The sequence below is a fragment of the Miniopterus natalensis genome, chromosome 17 (genome assembly GCF_054644295.1).
Source record: "Miniopterus natalensis isolate mMinNat1 chromosome 17, mMinNat1.hap1, whole genome shotgun sequence".
NCBI lineage: Eukaryota > Metazoa > Chordata > Mammalia > Chiroptera > Miniopteridae > Miniopterus > Miniopterus natalensis.
In genome coordinates, this window is record NC_142097.1 from 10,574,182 (window position 1) to 10,590,866 (window position 16,685).

At 50.0% G+C, this 16,685-nt stretch overlaps 1 protein-coding gene across 1 annotated transcript; it reads right to left on the reverse strand.

Annotated features, from left to right (window-relative positions):
* Positions 1 to 712: 712 nt before the first annotated feature.
* Positions 713 to 11,575, reverse strand: LOC107544244 (polyunsaturated fatty acid lipoxygenase ALOX12). Its single transcript, XM_087826470.1, has 13 exons — positions 10,723 to 11,575; positions 9,477 to 9,558; positions 9,245 to 9,367; positions 9,025 to 9,128; positions 8,590 to 8,750; positions 7,544 to 7,687; positions 6,536 to 6,745; positions 4,522 to 4,608; positions 4,131 to 4,300; positions 3,506 to 3,627; positions 1,528 to 1,628; positions 1,235 to 1,405; positions 713 to 1,113 (listed from the first exon to the last, which is right to left on the reverse strand). Exons 1-13 carry the CDS (start codon positions 11,573 to 11,575, stop codon positions 934 to 936), a joined length of 2,508 nt encoding a protein of 835 aa, XP_087682596.1. The 3' UTR covers positions 713 to 933.
* Positions 11,576 to 16,685: the final 5,110 nt, after the last annotated feature.

Here is a 16,685-nt window from a genome sequence, read left to right on the forward strand (position 1 = left end):
TTTGGGGAAGGAAGCCAAAAGTTTTTATTCTGCTCTAGGAGTACCTTTCTTATTCCAGGGTTTTTGGGGGGTAGATGTGTGAATAAGAATAATAGGGGTGGAAGGAAAGTTGTGAAAGAACAGAATCAGGAATTTTTAACTTGCTCACCAAGCATGAAGTCTAGCTCCTGGGAAAGGAGAATTAGTTGAGTAGTTCATTTCTCCAAGAAATCTTTCCCACCCACCCCTGAGAGCATTCTCTGGATGTTTGCAAGTAGGTCAGTGCCTCAGGCTAGAGCAGTGCACCCTTGTTCAGGTACTGCCACTGAAGGCCAAATTCAGCTTGCAGCCTGTGCACCTCTTTACCAAAGCGCAGGGGTGTTTGTTTGTTTTTTGCATTTTTAAAAATCCTAACCCAAGGATATTTTATTTTTTTCCATTGCTTTTCAGAGAGAGGGAGAGAGAGAGAGAGAGATATCAGTGTGAGAGAGACACATTGATTGGTTGCCTCTCACATGCTCCCTGACTAGGGCCAGGGATAGAGCCTGCAACTGAGATCTGTGCCCTTGGCCGGAATCAAACCTGGGATCCTTCAGTCTTTGGGCCGACACTCTAACCACTGTGCCAAACTGACTAGGGCTGCTTTTTGCATTTTAAAATGGTTGTAAACCAAAAGAAGAATATTTTGTGACACATTAAGTTCTTTCACTGTCCATGAATAAAGCTTTATTGGAACACAGTCACACTCATTCATTTTCATATTGTCTGTGGCTGCTTTTTGCTGCAGTGGGAGAGCTGAGTAGTTGTAGCAGAGACTGTGTGGCCTACAAAGCCTACAGTTTTTATTTGGCCTTTTACAGAAAAGGTTTGCTGCCCACCCTGGGCAAATGGGATACTGATGTAGGGGATTTAGTTGGGAGAGCTAAAGTTTTCCAGGTGGGGACACCTTAGAGCTCAGATAGTGATACTGTTCTCTATGTGGCTGGGCTTTAAGTATTCGTAGGCTAAGCCAAGTTGCTCATTCCGGGCTGTAATTTCCCTTTCCAAGTTTTCCAGATCTGTTTGGAATTGGTTTAGTACAGCCTTGGCCTTGGAGCCTGAGAAATACATTTCTTTGTGATGCCCCAGAGGTACCTAAGAAAGAACAAAGGATCAGTCAGTTTCTAGTTTGAAGGCAGAAACACCTAGAGCCTAGCCCCTCACTCTGATGTTTCCCTTCCGTTATTGTTTCCCTTTTCCTAGAGTCCTCTCTTACCATGTCTGGCTGGCGTCGACCCAGATGCCATGTGATGGCCATTTGAAGACATGCCTGTTGGACATCAGGTAGTGAGCCCATCACTGTGGCCATTGTCACATCTTCTTTGGTGGTCGGTGGGGGCATTCGCATTGTGCATGGGGCATTAGGGACCCAGGCAAACCAGTCCAGCTGGGGAAAGAAAGTACAACTCTAGGATCCTGGTACTTAGGGTTTGAATCCCTATCTCTCCCTTGGGCATCCCAAGGTCCAGACACTTGCTTTCAGGGACCTGGGCTTTTAGCTGTCCATACCTGGCCCTTGTTGATGGCCCCATGCTGGGCAGTGCATGTGAACACACACATGGTAAGGAAGTGGCAGAGTTGATTCAGAGACTGGAAGGAGACAGGGAAACCTGGGCAAGAGAGGAACAAGATTTAGAGGCTACAGCAGGAGAGGAGAGAAATAAAGGCCGATGTTTTGGGATGTTTGTATTTTGGAATTGGTGGGTGTTGGTTCATTTATTCAAATATATTTGCATCAGACATAAGTTTCAGTTCAGGCTCAAGCCACCTAGTTTGGATACCCAGGCCAGTTAACTTCTCTGAACCTCAATTTCTTTGTGTAAAGTGTGGGTGCTACTTACCTTATAAATGAGATAATGTATCAAAATCACCTGTTATGTAACAAGTGCTTAGTAAATAATAATTATTGTCATTATAGAAGGGTTGGGGGCTGAAAAGGTCAAGTGATCAAATATCTTCTGCCTTAAAAAGTGGTTAAGAATGTAGGGCTGCTTCCTCCTGTTCTCAGACAGGGAATTACAAGGGCCTGAGGTATAAGGTAAGGAATAAGGGACACTATGGATTTCTAGTGTCACAGCCAATGGGCTTTCCATGAAAGTTGTCCCAGGCTGCTCATTTTACAGTGGAGATGGGGACTCAGGGACCCAATTCAGTTACATGGAACAAATATAACCACTCCCCTTTTATAGATTTTAAAAAAAATCAAAGACCAGAGAGAATAAACTGCTTGTCAGAACACAGTTGGGAAAAGGCAGAGGCCTTTGAACTCGGGTTTTTGACGGTTAATTTCGGAGTTTTTCATCTTAACACATTTCCTCCGCAAGTCTATTGGGAAAATTAGGCAAAAGTCAGCTATGAGAACTGAGGGAGAGAGAATGAGAGGCAGTTAGTGGAGGTTAAAGTGAACATGTGGAAGTTTTATTTTCCAAATGTAGTTGGTTCTAGTTGGGGAAAGGATGGCCAGGGAGAGGAAGAAGAGACTTCTGGGGTCATGTGGAGCCTAAGGGACAGTACCAAGATGTCTAAAGAAGCTCGGTCCTGGGAGGGTGGGAGTGGTGCAGCCTCAGATTCCCCGGGGAGAGGCTCCTCCAGAGTGCAGGTGTTGGTTTATTGCTCACTGCATCCCCAGGGTCTGGCCACAATGGCTCCCCAGTAAATGTCTGTAGGTGTTCCACAGAGGCAGAGATGTTGGTGTGAAGTGTGAGGAGCAGGGGCTGAAGGACGATTTGAAGCAGTCCAAGTTGGTTGATGTGTGCTAGAGAGAGGAGCATGAACCTAGGAGAGCTGAAGAAAGACAGTTTCTTCCCCAGGTTAAATGTGGGTAGGGGATGCTAAAGCTAGTGGCTAGATCCTAAGCTAGTGGCTAGATCCTAAGCTAGTGGCTAGATCCGGGCAGGGGGAGGGGGAGGACGGATTGGCCAAAGGAATGTGAACCTCAAGGGACAGGGAACTGAGTTTAGGTTTGAGCCAAAACATGTACAGTATTGAGTTTGCACCTAGAAATGAGCACTGTGTAAAGTGTGCAGTATCACTGGGCCCTCTGTGTGTACTGGACAGTAGCAGGAAGGAGATGAGAGGAAAGACAGAGTGAGTCATTGTGGGATTTGGTGGAAAATCTTCCCATTCATACCTTCAGGTAGGAAAATAGACACCATGGAGAGAGATATGGGCCCCAGTAGGGCCTGGACAGATCCCCCACTAGCTGTGGTTCTGGACCCACTGGGCCCCATGCTGTGGCAGGTTGGGGGCATCTATGACTAGGAATGGGAGATGGACATAGAGGTTGATGGTCAGGTTCTTTTGAGGAGGACAATCCTTGGCTTTATAGGACTGTCCTGAGTCTTAGGAGGTGGGAATGGGATTCAGATGCTTCATGTGTGGAGGGAGAGAGGTGATGAAGGGTGGAGTCATGTCCCCAGAAGGGCAAGGCTGACAAGGGGCTCTGGGCAGAGTCAGAGGAGTTCCCTTCCCTGGGGAGAGATCTCACCTCGGTCCTGGGCCTGGCACAGCCCCACCTCAGTGATCTCCTGACACCAGGCCTGCAGCTCAGGGTCCCCTCTCACGATGTCATCGCCATGGTAGAAGAGGTGAATGATCCCTTCCACATACCTGCTCAGAGGAGAAGGGAGCTGAGCATGAGAGTAAAAGGCTGTAGCCTCTGACCACTACTCCTTTTCTATGGCCTCTGTCCTGCTGACTCTCACTGTGTCTGAGTATAGATCCTTCAAGATTTACCTTTTGGGACATTCCCCAGCTCTTTCTACACATTAGTATAGAAAGGAATGAAATGTGGGTCATTACTTCTAGAAATTCTCTATACATGGTCGATAGCCATTCTTCCTAACAAAAACCCTGATTTGTCCAGATCCCTCAGTCTCCCCATCCACAGCTGCCCCGGCCTAGGCTGTCTACCCCCATCCTAATCTCTTCCTTATCAGACCCCACCCACTGTCCCCATGCTCTTCCTTATCTTGCCCAGGATTGAGTCCTCTGCTCCTCCTGTCTGGATCTTCCAGTTTCATGATCCCTTGGCCCAGTGCTGACCTCAGGCCAAAGCCCCATTCTCACTGTCCCCAATGCCCCTCCATTTCTCAGCTCCCACTCTCACCCACCGGGCAATGATCTCCCAGAACTGTAGAGCATCGTGGGCATAGAGGGCACTTGGGATTCCCAGCAGGCCGCGGTCAGCCAGATCGTCAGGAGCACAGAGGGAGCGGTAGGTCAGCTGAGCCATGGCCCGACGCATCAACTGCACATGGCCCCCTCCACCTGTGCTCACTGCCTGGGACAAAGAGATGAGAGGCCTTGGGGAAGAATTCAGAGCACAGTATACAAAAGGTTCAGATGTGAGATTCTCACATTTAAAGACATGAGTATAAAGGGACAGGGTTCCTGAGCTTAAGGGTCAGGACATTCACACAGGTTGATCTGGGATCTTGAAAGAGACAGGAGGCCATGCAGAGTTGGATGGTTAGGTGGCCCCACACTCCATTGCCTCCTTACCTTATCAAATATACCTCCATCTGAGATGAGTTGGGTCCGACCCCGTGTGTTGATCTCCATGGTGTAGCGAATGTGTGGGATCAGGAGCTGGGTAGAGCAGGTTGGAGGGGGTGGTTTATGGAGGACATGCTTGGGTCCTTCTTATTTAGGGAGTGGTGACTTTCCCTCCTCCTGATGCTTTCCTCCCTGCTAGTGCCTTTGCAGGCTGACCTCCTTCCCCTTCTGTGATCACTCATTCTCATGCTCTTGACTCCCCTGTGAGTCAGGCTCTAGAGCTAGACTGGCCTGGGTTTCAGTCTACACTCTGATCCTCTCCCAAGGTAATGGACCCTCTACGTGTTAATCTGTCTCATCCCTGTCTATCACCTCATCTGCCAACAGGGGGTGATAATAGGGTTTCTTATCTCAGGAGGCAGTGGTGATGCTTAGGTGAGTGATGTATGAAGAGGGTTTAGTACACTCAAGTCCTCAAGTCTCAGCTGTTATCATTTACCTTCATTATTTCCACCTTGAGTGTTGGTGATTTTAAAGAATCAGGCCCTTTTGATTTTCTTTTATACTTCTATCATTTGCATCCTCATTAACTTATAATTACCTCTCTGCTCATTACCAAAGTCACACCTTATCCTCTGCTCACTTCACTGTTGTTTTTGGGGGTGGGTACCTTTAGTCTGAGTAAGAGGAGCCATTCTGAGCTACCTACTTAAGCAGCAGAGGGGCTACCCCACCCCCAATTAGGCAGTTAGGCCCTCTCTATTTTTAGTAGCTTTTTAAAAAATAGCTTTTCTTAGGTATTAAAAAAGGTCACCTGATCCTCACATTTCCTTTTATCTCAGACTATTTTGTGTTCATTTCCACCCAGTTTATCTACAGGTTTCATGCAGTGTTGGTATTTATCTGAGTTGTGGATGCTGGACACAGGGAATGACCCAAGTGATACCTCTGGTGTCAAGACGTCAAAGCAGCTCACATTAGTGTGAAACTTTTCAGAAAGTTCATGAAAGATGCGGAATGTCATAGAAAGCCCAAAGTCCCCATGAAGAGGGAAGATACTTGAGGACAAACAACTCCTAATAAGTAGTTTGCAGCCTGCGTTACATTGTTATACCATTTTATCACTCAACAACCTATGGTGGAGCTCCCGTTGTCCTCTTCGAAGCGAGTGAGCATCTGGTAGATACTGAGTTAGGATTCAGGATTTAGACCCTGGCAGTCCTAATCCACAGCCTGCCTACATAAGCTTTATGACATTTACAGGTTAGTTCTGTGTGACCCGATAGCAGCTCCGTGCTTTGCCATGAGATGAAGTCATTTTGGTGAGTGGATATAGGTGTGGAGAGGGCCTTCACCAGGGGAGTAAGAAGAAGATGGTGATGCAGGAGCACCATGAGATCAGTAAAGGCCAAGATCATGTTAATCACACTGGTCTCCATCTTGTCTGTGTTACCCCAGACTCAATGAGACCATAGCTACTATTGGCCAGGTTTGGGGGGGTCAGGGTGTAAGCCCCTAGCTTGAAACACAGTTCAGTTCTCCTTACCTAGGTACTCATTTGCATATCTTGCCAACATTTCAAACTCCGTGTACCTAATATGAACACTTCATGTTTGCTTCCAGACTGGCTTTCTCTCATGACTTTGCTGTTTTTGACAGTTGCTCTGGTTCATAAGCTTGTATCAGTGTTGTCCCTTCTCTGCCATGTTCCCTATACCTAAAGTGTCATCGAGATTTTGAGAATACTTTCAAGCAAGCACAAGTCTTAACTTGCCGCCTTCTGCCTAGCAGCAGATACTGAACTCGCTGTTTTATAAAATTACAACACACCCACCCTGTGGGCTCTTAGTTGTTGCAGCTTAGACCTGTGACCTTTCTCTCTTCAGTCTTATTCCCAGGCATGTGTACCTGCTGTTTCCTCCCTTCACCAAATCTTTGATATTTTGTCTTTTCGCTGCAGTATCATTTGATATTGGCCTTGGGTTTGAGCAATATGGGACACTGAGGGTAGGGGATGTACCTTGAAGACAGGGTGCAGTCCTGGGAGGCACCTCATGGTGGCCACAGCGATCACTTCAGCTACCAGATGAGTGTTCAGAAGATGGTATCGGAGCTCGTGCAGTTGGAAATCTGAACTTCGGACCCAGGACTTTGCCAGGAGCCAAGCAAGTGGAGGATCTGAGGGCAGGAACAGTGGTGGGGTTGGAAAGCTGGGGTTGGGAGGCTGGATCTGGGAAAAAAATGAAACATTTATTGAACTTCCACTTTATGTATGACATTAAGGTCAGCGTTCTTGGGGAAACGGAGAACTAAGTACGATTGTTCTTTTCCAGGAGGTTATAATCTGGTAGGAAGAAGAGGATCCTTCCTCCCTGCCTCTCACTGGCTGTGGGCCATCTCAGCGCCATGATGGCCAGGCTGAATGCAGGGGAGTCAGAAGCAGGAGTCCAGTAGGAAGATTCTAACAGTGGTTTGAGAGAAACGTGATGGGCTTCTGAGTTAGGGCGGGGGTGAAAAGGAGAAACTGGATGTGTGAGATACTGACAGTACTTACTTCCTGACTGTTGAGAGCTTTGTGAGAAAAGATATCCAGGAAACAATGGGTATTTAGAGTCAAGGCTACTGAGAGATGAAATAGTGATTCTCAAAGTGTGTTCCCAAACTAGCAGCATCAGCATAATTTTGGAACTTGTTAGAAAGGCAAATTCTCAGTTGCCACCCCAGATCTACTGAATCAGAAAATCTGGTGGTGGACCCAGAACCTGTGTTTTAACAAGCCCTTCAGGTGGTGTTAACGCACACTAAAGTTTGAGAACCACTGAGTACAGGATGAGACTCCAAAAGGCCATTATGACTCTTGAACAAGTACTTCCAGTTGGGTGAGCCAGGGAAAACCAGGCTGCAAGCAAAGAGTGACATGAGGACAGGTCTCACTCTGTGAGATTGGAATTTGGGAGCCAAGAGCCAGGAGCAGAGGTTGCAGTGAACAGAGAGCAGTGTTGGGAGGGGGGTGCCCAGGTTAGCTCACCTGGATGACCATGGGCAGCAGCTTCCCACTGGGCTCCATCCTCAGCATGACGAGGGGGGCAGCCAGGTACTGCTGCTCTCCTTGGATCACATTGGCTGGAATTCCATCCAGCAGGATGAAGTCAGCCTCAAACAGGGAACCCTTCTGGAGAAATGAAGAACATATCCATGGTTAGAGTTCAAAGTCTACCCCCAGAGGGACAGGGCAAACGGGGGGCGGGGGGAGACATTTAAAGACATTTATCTTTGCTTGGCTGGGCGTTGCTCAGCAGTTGAGCATTGACCTAGGATCCAGGAGAGCGAAGTTTGATTCCCGGTTAGGGCACATGCCTGGGTTTCAGGCTCAATCCCCAGCAGGGGGCATGTGGGAGGTGGCCAATTAGTGACATCATTGATGTCTCTTTCTCTCTCCCTCTCCCCTCCTCTCTCTGAAATCAATAAAAATACACATTAAAAAAAAAAAAAGATGGCCGTGCCCCTTCCCCATCATCACCCAGCAGTCTGCTCCCTGTGTTTGGCTCCCATCAGGTCAGCAAACGCTCTTTCACTCTCTGTCCAAATCTTACCTCCTCTGCCAAGTAATCCACAGAGGTTCCCCTGACTACCACTGCCACAGAATCCAGACGCGTGCAAGTGGACATGCTCACGTCCTGTCTTGTTCTGCCTTACATCCAGTTCATCTTTTCTGTATCCAGCTTTCCTCCTCCAGGAAACCTCAGTTCTCCCCACCTGACTGCATTCTTCACCTTTCTTGCTGCCCATAAACACTGGTGTTGGGAGCACTGACATCAGCCAGGGAATGTCATTGTTCCAGCTGTATCATCACTGGCCCCACCTGTATGTGCCTGGGACATCCATGCTGGGAGTACCTCATAGTTTCTCCTACATATTTTATCATCTCTAGGTTTTTTCCAGCAGAGGACTCTGTCTGTACCCAGGGACAGTGGGTTACCACAGCCTCCCTTCTCAGACTCACCTTCGATCCCTCCCCTTCACCACTTGCTTCCCACACAGACAAGGAGAAGACAACAGGACTGGAGGGTGTACCTGGAGTTCTTTCTCCAACTGGGCCCCAAGCTCCTCCATCCCCGAGGGCAGCACCAGCCGGGAGGGCAGAGAGGTGGAGCGTCTCAGCAGCATGGGGTTGGCGCCATTGAGGAACTGGTAGCCAAAGAGCTCATCATCCTGCCAGCGCTGCTGAACCTTCTCTGTGGGGTCAGGATGGGGGATAGTAAATTGAATTCTATAACACGTCATCTGTATATTGTATTATGTGTTCCAAGAGGAGGAGGATTTTCACCACAACTCAGTGTCCCTCCTGCAGGCTCTACCCCAGTGATTCAGGCAAAGACTACCCTGTGTCCAGCCCCTCTCTGAGATGACGTCTCATCTGGCAAGGTGCTATGGGGGCCTATGGAGTATAAGGTCGGGGCATCAAAGGGGGCCATCAAGGGGTTATAGAGACCTGGGGGAATCACTGACCAGCCAGAGTGCTCTTCTGGCCCCAGAAGATCTGATCAAAATCCTCCAGATGGTTCCAGGAGCTCAGGAGGGTGTAAACACGCTTGAGGGCAATCTCCAGAATCCTAGGACAGGTGTTGAGGCATGACCCCATTCGCCAATTCCTGATCCCCTCGCTACTTACCATCATTCTTGGATGTCCCAGCCCTCATTCCACTCTCAGCTCCAGGCTTTTCCTTACCCTGCCCTCAGTGTCGTTTCAAAGTCCAGTTTCTTCTCCTTGTGGAATCTTGCATTTGGAGGTAGATCATCCTCACTGCCTGCAGCTATTGTCAGGGGTAGCCCTTCCTTCCAGGTGGCCCAGCTAGGAGTTGGGGACAAGGCGTCAGGGTGGGTGTTCGGGTCAGTGATGTGGGCAGGGTCAGGGAAGGGTGTGTGTGGAACTTGGGGATCTAATATGGGAAGGTGGTCACCAGTATATTTGTCGTCTTTCTTTCAGTTCCTTCTCTCGATGTTTCTGGAACACATCCAATGCATTGTCTCCTGCCAGGCGGGCTGGGGAGACATTAATACAATTGGCCACACATTTTGTGCTGTCTTGTGCTCTCCCTGCTTGTCCTCACCTTCCTTTTTGATTCATAGTCCATGTTTTCAGTCACGATCTGTTGTTTTGATCTCTGGCTGTGCCTCATTTCATTGATTCCCCAGAAACATTTATTCCAACTTTGCACTCCTGGTTTCGTTTTTATTTTTTATATTTATTTATTTATTTATGCATGCATGCACTCCTGGTTTCACTTATCTTAGCCCTCATCTCTTGCCTTGAGACAAAAGTGCCATATTTGCCACCCTTTTCTTGTCCCTGAATTCATCTTTCCTCACCTGATCCTGTTTCATCAATATCTATGGTTGGATAAATCACCTGAATTAAGGTGATAAAACCTTAATCACCCATATGCCCACACCTGTTTTCTACTATATATTGCTTTGGTGAATTTTCACTTCTTGAAGCTCACCTGCCACACCTTCAGTTGTCCTCGGAAGAACTGTTTGCTTGCTTTACCTGACTTCATCTTTTTTACACTTACCGTTGAAGTCTACTGACTTCTTCCTGCCTTAGCAGCACTTACACTCACCTGTATCAGTCATAGTTCATGTTTCCATTCTTACTGGTCCTGGACCTCATGTGTCTCTGTATACATCTCTTATTTCCCACAGTAACAGATGCCACGTTAGCTGTCCTCATTCATGGGCATGTCAGTGTGCTCCCCGCCCCACAGTTGCTTCCATATTTCACAGCCAAGCCAGTTCCACCTCATGTCATTTATTGCTTCCCTTACCTGACCCCTCTCAGGGGTCACCCCCCCCCCATTTCATGTCCTAGCCTTACCTGTCCCTGCCCTAACTTGCTCCCAGTCACAGAGAGATCTCCTTTCCACTTGGCTTTGGCTCTTCTGTTTCCCAGCATTGCTGCACCCCCATGACCTGTGTTGCCTTTTTGGGAGGTGGGATCTGCACGTCACTTAGTTCCCTGTCCAGCCCCCTTCCAGGCTTCTTAATCCTTTGTATAATTTCCCCCCAGTTCCCTTCTTCTCCACTCTGGACCTGCTGAGCTCGCCCTTTCTCAAGCCCCTCGGGCCCTCCTCAGTGCTATCCCCTGCCTCCCCCAGCCCCCAGGCGCCCCAGCCCTGCACCCAGGTCCCCGAGGCAGCCTGTCACCTGTGCCCTCGGGCAGGCTCATCACGCCCTCGCCCTGCACCCAGCCGTAGCAGGGGAAGGCGGCCTCCTCGCCCGCGCCTGGGCCCTGCACCGTGATGCGGTCGCAGAACCACGCGTCGTCCACCAGGGAGTGGTGTTTGCGCAACTTCACGAACTGCAGTGGCCCCAGGTCCTCGGGGACATCGTGCTCAAACTCCTCCACCTGTGGGGACCAGGACCCCGTGACACTCAGTAGCGGGGACCCAGGAGGGGACGTCTGCTGGGGGTGCGGGGTCCTTTGTGGAGTCAGGTGACGAGGCCTCCAAGGACGGCGCCGCCTCCTGCCAACACCTGCGGGCGGGTCTCCGACGCCCCATCGCACCGAGAGGACGAGGGACGCGGGGCGAGGCCCCAGGGTCTTGAGTTGAACCCGGAGCCTCGTCACCTGCCCCGTCCGCTGGCTGAGCTCTCCCCGCGCCCGCGCCCTCGGGGGACCGTCCCCCTGAACCCAGGTTCCATAATGCCACCGCCCCGGGTCACTCGGGAAAGGAGCGGAGGCTGCAAGGACCACGCTCGGGGAGGGAGGGATGAGCCCCTCCCTGGCCGGGCTCCGTCCCTCTCCCGCTGAGCCTGGCGCCCGGCTCCTGGAGGCCCCGCCGCCCCGTGCGCGCTGCTCCGCGCCCCGCCTCCCCGCCCGGCCCGGCCGCGGGGCATCGGGGTCCCCGCCGCCCCCCCTGACCTGGCCCCGCGCCGGCCGCAGCCGCAGCTCCAGCTCCGCCTCCCCGCGCTCCCCGACCAGCCACAGCTGCACGCGGTTCAGCGACCCCGAGAAGAGCCAGGCGCCGGTGGCCACCCGGACGCGGTAGCGGCCCATGGCGGCAGGTGGGCGCCGAGGCGAGCGGGAGCCGGGCCTGCGACTCTCGGCTCCCCAGGGCCGCCGGCGTGAGTTCGGCACCTCAGGGCCAGTTCGGGCCTTTAAGAGGTGGCTGGGTCCCCGCCCTCCTCACAACTTTCAGGGTTCCCAGGTCTCCGCCCCAGACGAGGCCCAACCGGCGCTCAGCCAGGGCAACATAAATCTGCTTTCCTGAGCCAAACCCTCAAAAATGACTTGGCGCCCAGCTGGCGTGGGTCAGAGGATGAGCATCGACCTATGATCCAGGACGTTGCGGTTGGATTGCAGGGATGGAGGTGGGGTGGGGAGGTGGGAGAAGACATTTAAAGACATTTATCTTTGTCTGGCCGGGCGTGGCTTAGCAGCTGAGCATTGGCCTAGGATCCAGGAGAGCAAAGTTTCATTCCTGGGCAGGGCACATGCCTGGGTTTTGGGCTCGATCCCCAGTAGGGGGCGTGCAGGAGGCAGCTGATCAGTGACTCTCATCATTGGTGTTTCCCTCTCTCTCTCCCACTCTCTGAAATCAATAAAAACATATATATATATTTCGAAAAGATTTCCATATTGGTTACTGGTGAGGGTAGATGGGACTCTAGCCCTGCCTTCCAGCCTCCAGACCTCACCCCAGTGTCTGATCCTTCCTGGGTGCCCTTCCCCTTCTTATCTTGCCTGTGTCCTCTGTGCTCAGGGCTGCTGTCTGCCACAGGCTGGCCCCCAATTTCCTCCAGTTTTGGATATTACAAAAAACTGTAAGAGCCAAACAGAATGGCCCACATTCCTGCCCTATGCGGTAACTGAACCTGGCCTTTCCACGTCCACCCAATAGGGGTCCCTTTGGCCTAGAAGAGAGTTTGCTTCATCCCTACCTCCAGAATCAGTCCCTACATCAGCCTGCTTCTCTGCGGTGATTCCTTTCTCCCCTCTCTAGTGGACTCTGAGGGCTCAGGGCAGTGGGGGGTGGGGGTGAGCACCTAAGAACAGTAGCCTGAGCTACTGCATGAGCTACCTGAGCTAATGTTTAAATCACTGAGAACAGTGCCTGGCACAGAGTCCCTGTATGTATGAGCTGCTATTACTCTATTATTCACAGAGTGGAAACAATTCCCAGCTGAATGTCAGCATCACTTCCACAAATGCCTCTGCCTTTCCCCACCACATTCTCTTTTCCCCATGTCCCTCCACAGGCCCCAGCCTCCCACGAGGGGTCTTACTCCCCCAGCCCCTTCCTCTCCCTTCTTTTTCTCTTTTTCCTTTTTAGGCACATGCATTATATTGGGGGCAAATAATTCAAAACAAAATTTCTCCACCCAGAAAAACCACTCCACTCCATGAAGGTAGGAAAGAAAGAGATCGGAATTTTTACTGAAGAAGCATTAACCAGTGTGATGTGCGTCACAGGCAATGCACTAAGAGACTGTAAAGACAGGGAAACCTCACCCTTTTATGTAGCCAAGCAGATACAACCCATTACACACACGTTCTCAAGGTAAACCCTAACTGGTTCTCGAGTAAGGGGCTTGATGGCACTGTTTGTCATGCATAGTTCATTCTAACCTTACGTGGTAATTGGTGAACGTCTGTGTTATTATTATTTTTTAAATGTATCTTTATTGACTTCAGAGAGAGGAAAGGAGATGGAGAGAGAGGTATAGAAACATCAATGATGAGAGAGTCATTGATCGGCTGCAGCCCACAACCCGGCAAGTGCCCTGACTGGGAATCGAACCCGGATCGCCTGGATCCTAGGTCAACGCTCAACCGCTGAGCCATGCCCGGCCGGGCCATCTGTGTTATTAATGGGCTTAATCACAGGGAAAACAAAGTTTTTATATCTTTACCACAAGGTGTATTTTTGCAACTTTGAGCAAGGAGCCCATCTCAGTTGGTCTCCCACCCTCTCACAGAAACTGGGAGATAGGGCTGCTGTCTTCCTTGATTTCAAAGAGATGGCTCCCAGGCCCTTGGGAAAGATGTTCCTGGGTCACAAAGCTGGTAAGAAGCTTATTTAGCTTCTAAAAAGAGCTACAAACATGTTAAAGAGACAGAAAGAACTTCCAACTACAAGTTTTCTAAAGTGAATGCTCTAAGAAAAGGGAGAGTGGGGAGAAATCTATTTTCAATAGGGAGAATCAAGCCCCTTATTTAAATGTTTTATTTGTCCCTGCAGTTACCGTTTGTTCCTTATGCACGCCACAGGATGGGCCAAGGGCTTGCTTTTGCCTGGGCCTCTTGCAGGAGGGAAACCCACGTTTGCCACACGTGCGTGCCCAAGCTAAACTCTCCTCCCGACTCCCAGGGCCCTGGTTTCTGTGCCAGTAACTGACTCCCACCTTCTCATTACTTCTTTTTGCAGAACAATTTAGCTTCTTGATCAAGGTTTCTCTCACTGTTATTCCCCAGAGGGCATGGGTGAGGGGATTGACCTTACATTTCATAGACAAAGAAGACTGCTAAAGTGTTTTTCTAAACACGAGAATCATTTTCTCCCCTCCTTTCTCCTATGCCAAGGTGGCTCCACATGCCATCCACCTAGAGGGCAAGTCCATTGTCCTTGCTCTGTGTTTGGAGCCCCCATTTGGCATGGGGCTCCATGAATTTGTATTTGTTCTTTGAGGACAAATTGGGCATACAAACATGGTATTATAAAGTACGAAACTTTAAGCTATGTAAATATAGGATCTAATTGCAGGGTAGAAATTGTATGACCTGTTTTTCGGATTACTAATTTGAGGATCCACCTATCCCTGTTTGCAGGAAGTCCAGCTCTACCCTCTCTGACTGCTGTTCCTTGCTCCTGTCCTTGTTCAAAGGTGTAACCAGGGAAACATTATCATTCACAATCTAATGGGTCATTTTCTAGTGCTGCAGGAATCCCTGCATAGGCCACATGAGTGACAAACACTTGAACTTCCCAACTCTTAGTTCACACAGGCTTGGGCGACGTCCCTAAGCCTGACTGTAGCGCTAAGGGGCTGTGCTAGGGCCCTCTCCAGCCTCAGCCTCAAACCTTAGGCCTTGCTGTTGAGCCTGGTCATTTAACCAGGCCACCCTCCTTCCAGAGGGTTCCTTCTTGGTACTCTTAGGGTCTTTCCTGCTGGTGGATCTCTGTTACAACCTTCTCAATCTCTCAGAGGGACTTGATTAATATGGAACAATGTAAAAAATAATTCAAGTCTCAGTCTCTTTATGCAGATTAACACCACCCCCCTCCTCATTTACCAACTCTGGATGCCAAGGGAGTATTGGAGTGGGGGTTGGGACATGGGGCAGCTGTGGTGGGGAAGGGACAGCCTTTGTGGGACCTCAAAAGGGTGCTGGAGAGGCGACCATCAGGCTCAGGGAAGAGTCAGAGAGTGTTTTCTTCCAGGAGCTGTGTCCATTCAGAAGGAACAAAAGCGGGCAGAGTCCTGTCCATTTGCTGCCCGGCGCCCTGTTTCCTCACCTTTGCTGCCCCAAACCTAGCTGGTGTGCCCAGGTCAAGGCCGAAGAGTCTTCTCAAGTTTCTATGGGTTCATAGAATCATCTTGAATCATGGATACAGTTCTAGGAGTTGATGGTTTTGGTTGTTTAAACAAAACCTGAGCTGCACTGTATACACTTTCCAGAAGCTTGCTTGTCTCACCTAGAGGTCGATCTCCCGGACCCTCTGCAGCTCAGTAGGTACACATCTGGCCCGTTGTTTTCCGCAGCTGCACGGTGCTCCACGGTGCACTGAGCCACTCCTCTGCTGATGAGCATTCAGTGGTTTCCACTTTTACGACATGATGAGCGCTACAAAGGGCATGTTTGCACTTATATCCTTATGTGCTTGATGGCTTTACTTCTCTGGGTGAGAGTCCAAGAAAAGGGTGCAAAGGATAAAAGACTACCAGAATTAAAAATACCAAAAACCCAGGAACAAAATAAAACAAGCAAATGAAAGAGGAACAATCGACACAGCTGACTGTCCTTACTTGTCAGACAGAGGGACACAGCCCGCAGCAGACTGACTGAGTTGTCAGGGGGAGGGATAAGCCAAGGATTTGTTTCTAATCCTCCCCTGAGGACGTTTTTTTCATTGCTTTTCAGAGAGGGTTGGAAGGGAGAGAGAGAGAGAAACATCGATGTGAGAGAGACAGAGAGGTTGGTTCCCCCCACCCTAACCCTGCACACACCCTGACCGGGGCCAGGGATCCAGCCTGCAACTGAGGTAGGAGCCCTTGGCTGGAATCGAACCCCAGACCCTTCAGTCCAAGGGCCGATGCTCTAACCACTTAGCCAAACCGATCAGGACAAGTCAAGGATTTTCAAAGGGGGTGTTCATTATGTTCATGTTAATTAAAGTTCTAAGCTTATTCCGTGGAGAGGCTGGATTGACCACACAGGTTTGTACATGGTTGAAACAAGTCCTGTTCTTTACCAGATGGGGTCTTAGGTCCACTAAAGACGGTGTTACTCGATGTCCATGGTTACTTGACACCTCCAGCTTGCCAGAAACAGTTGTGGTGAACAACCAGCATTCAGTTTTGCTCTCTCCTAGCAAGTGCTGCTAAAAGTTCTTTCCCCTGGGATTGCTGGGAGAAAGGGCACGTGTGTGGGAGACAGTTCATTTGTGAAATTATGGAGAACAGTAGAGAGATGCAGACAGAATGCAGATGGGAGTGCGGCTGGCCTTTCAAGAAATAAGGGCAGGCCCTGCTGGTGTTGCTCAGTGGTTGAATGTCAGCGCATGAACCAGGAGGTCGTGGTTTGATGCCCTGTGAGGGCTCATGCCCTCACATGAGGGTTTTGGGCCTAATGCTCAATTGGCGACATGCAGGAGGCAAACCGATCGATGTTTCTCTCTCATCGATGTTTCTGTCTCTCTTTCCGTCCCTTCCTCTCTCTACAGTCAATAAAAAAATATATTTAAGAAATAAGGCCAGGAAGGAAACCGAGAAAGGGCCATAGCTGGAGGCGGGTGGCCAGCAGAGCCAGCGAGAGGGAGAGGCTGAGGGGCAGGGGAAGGAGGGCAAGTGATGAGAAGACCCTGGGGAGGAGACAGAACCTGGAAAGTGTGTGAAGGAACTGGCCTCAGGGTGTCCACTCTCAAAGTGGGGCGACAGCAAGTGCT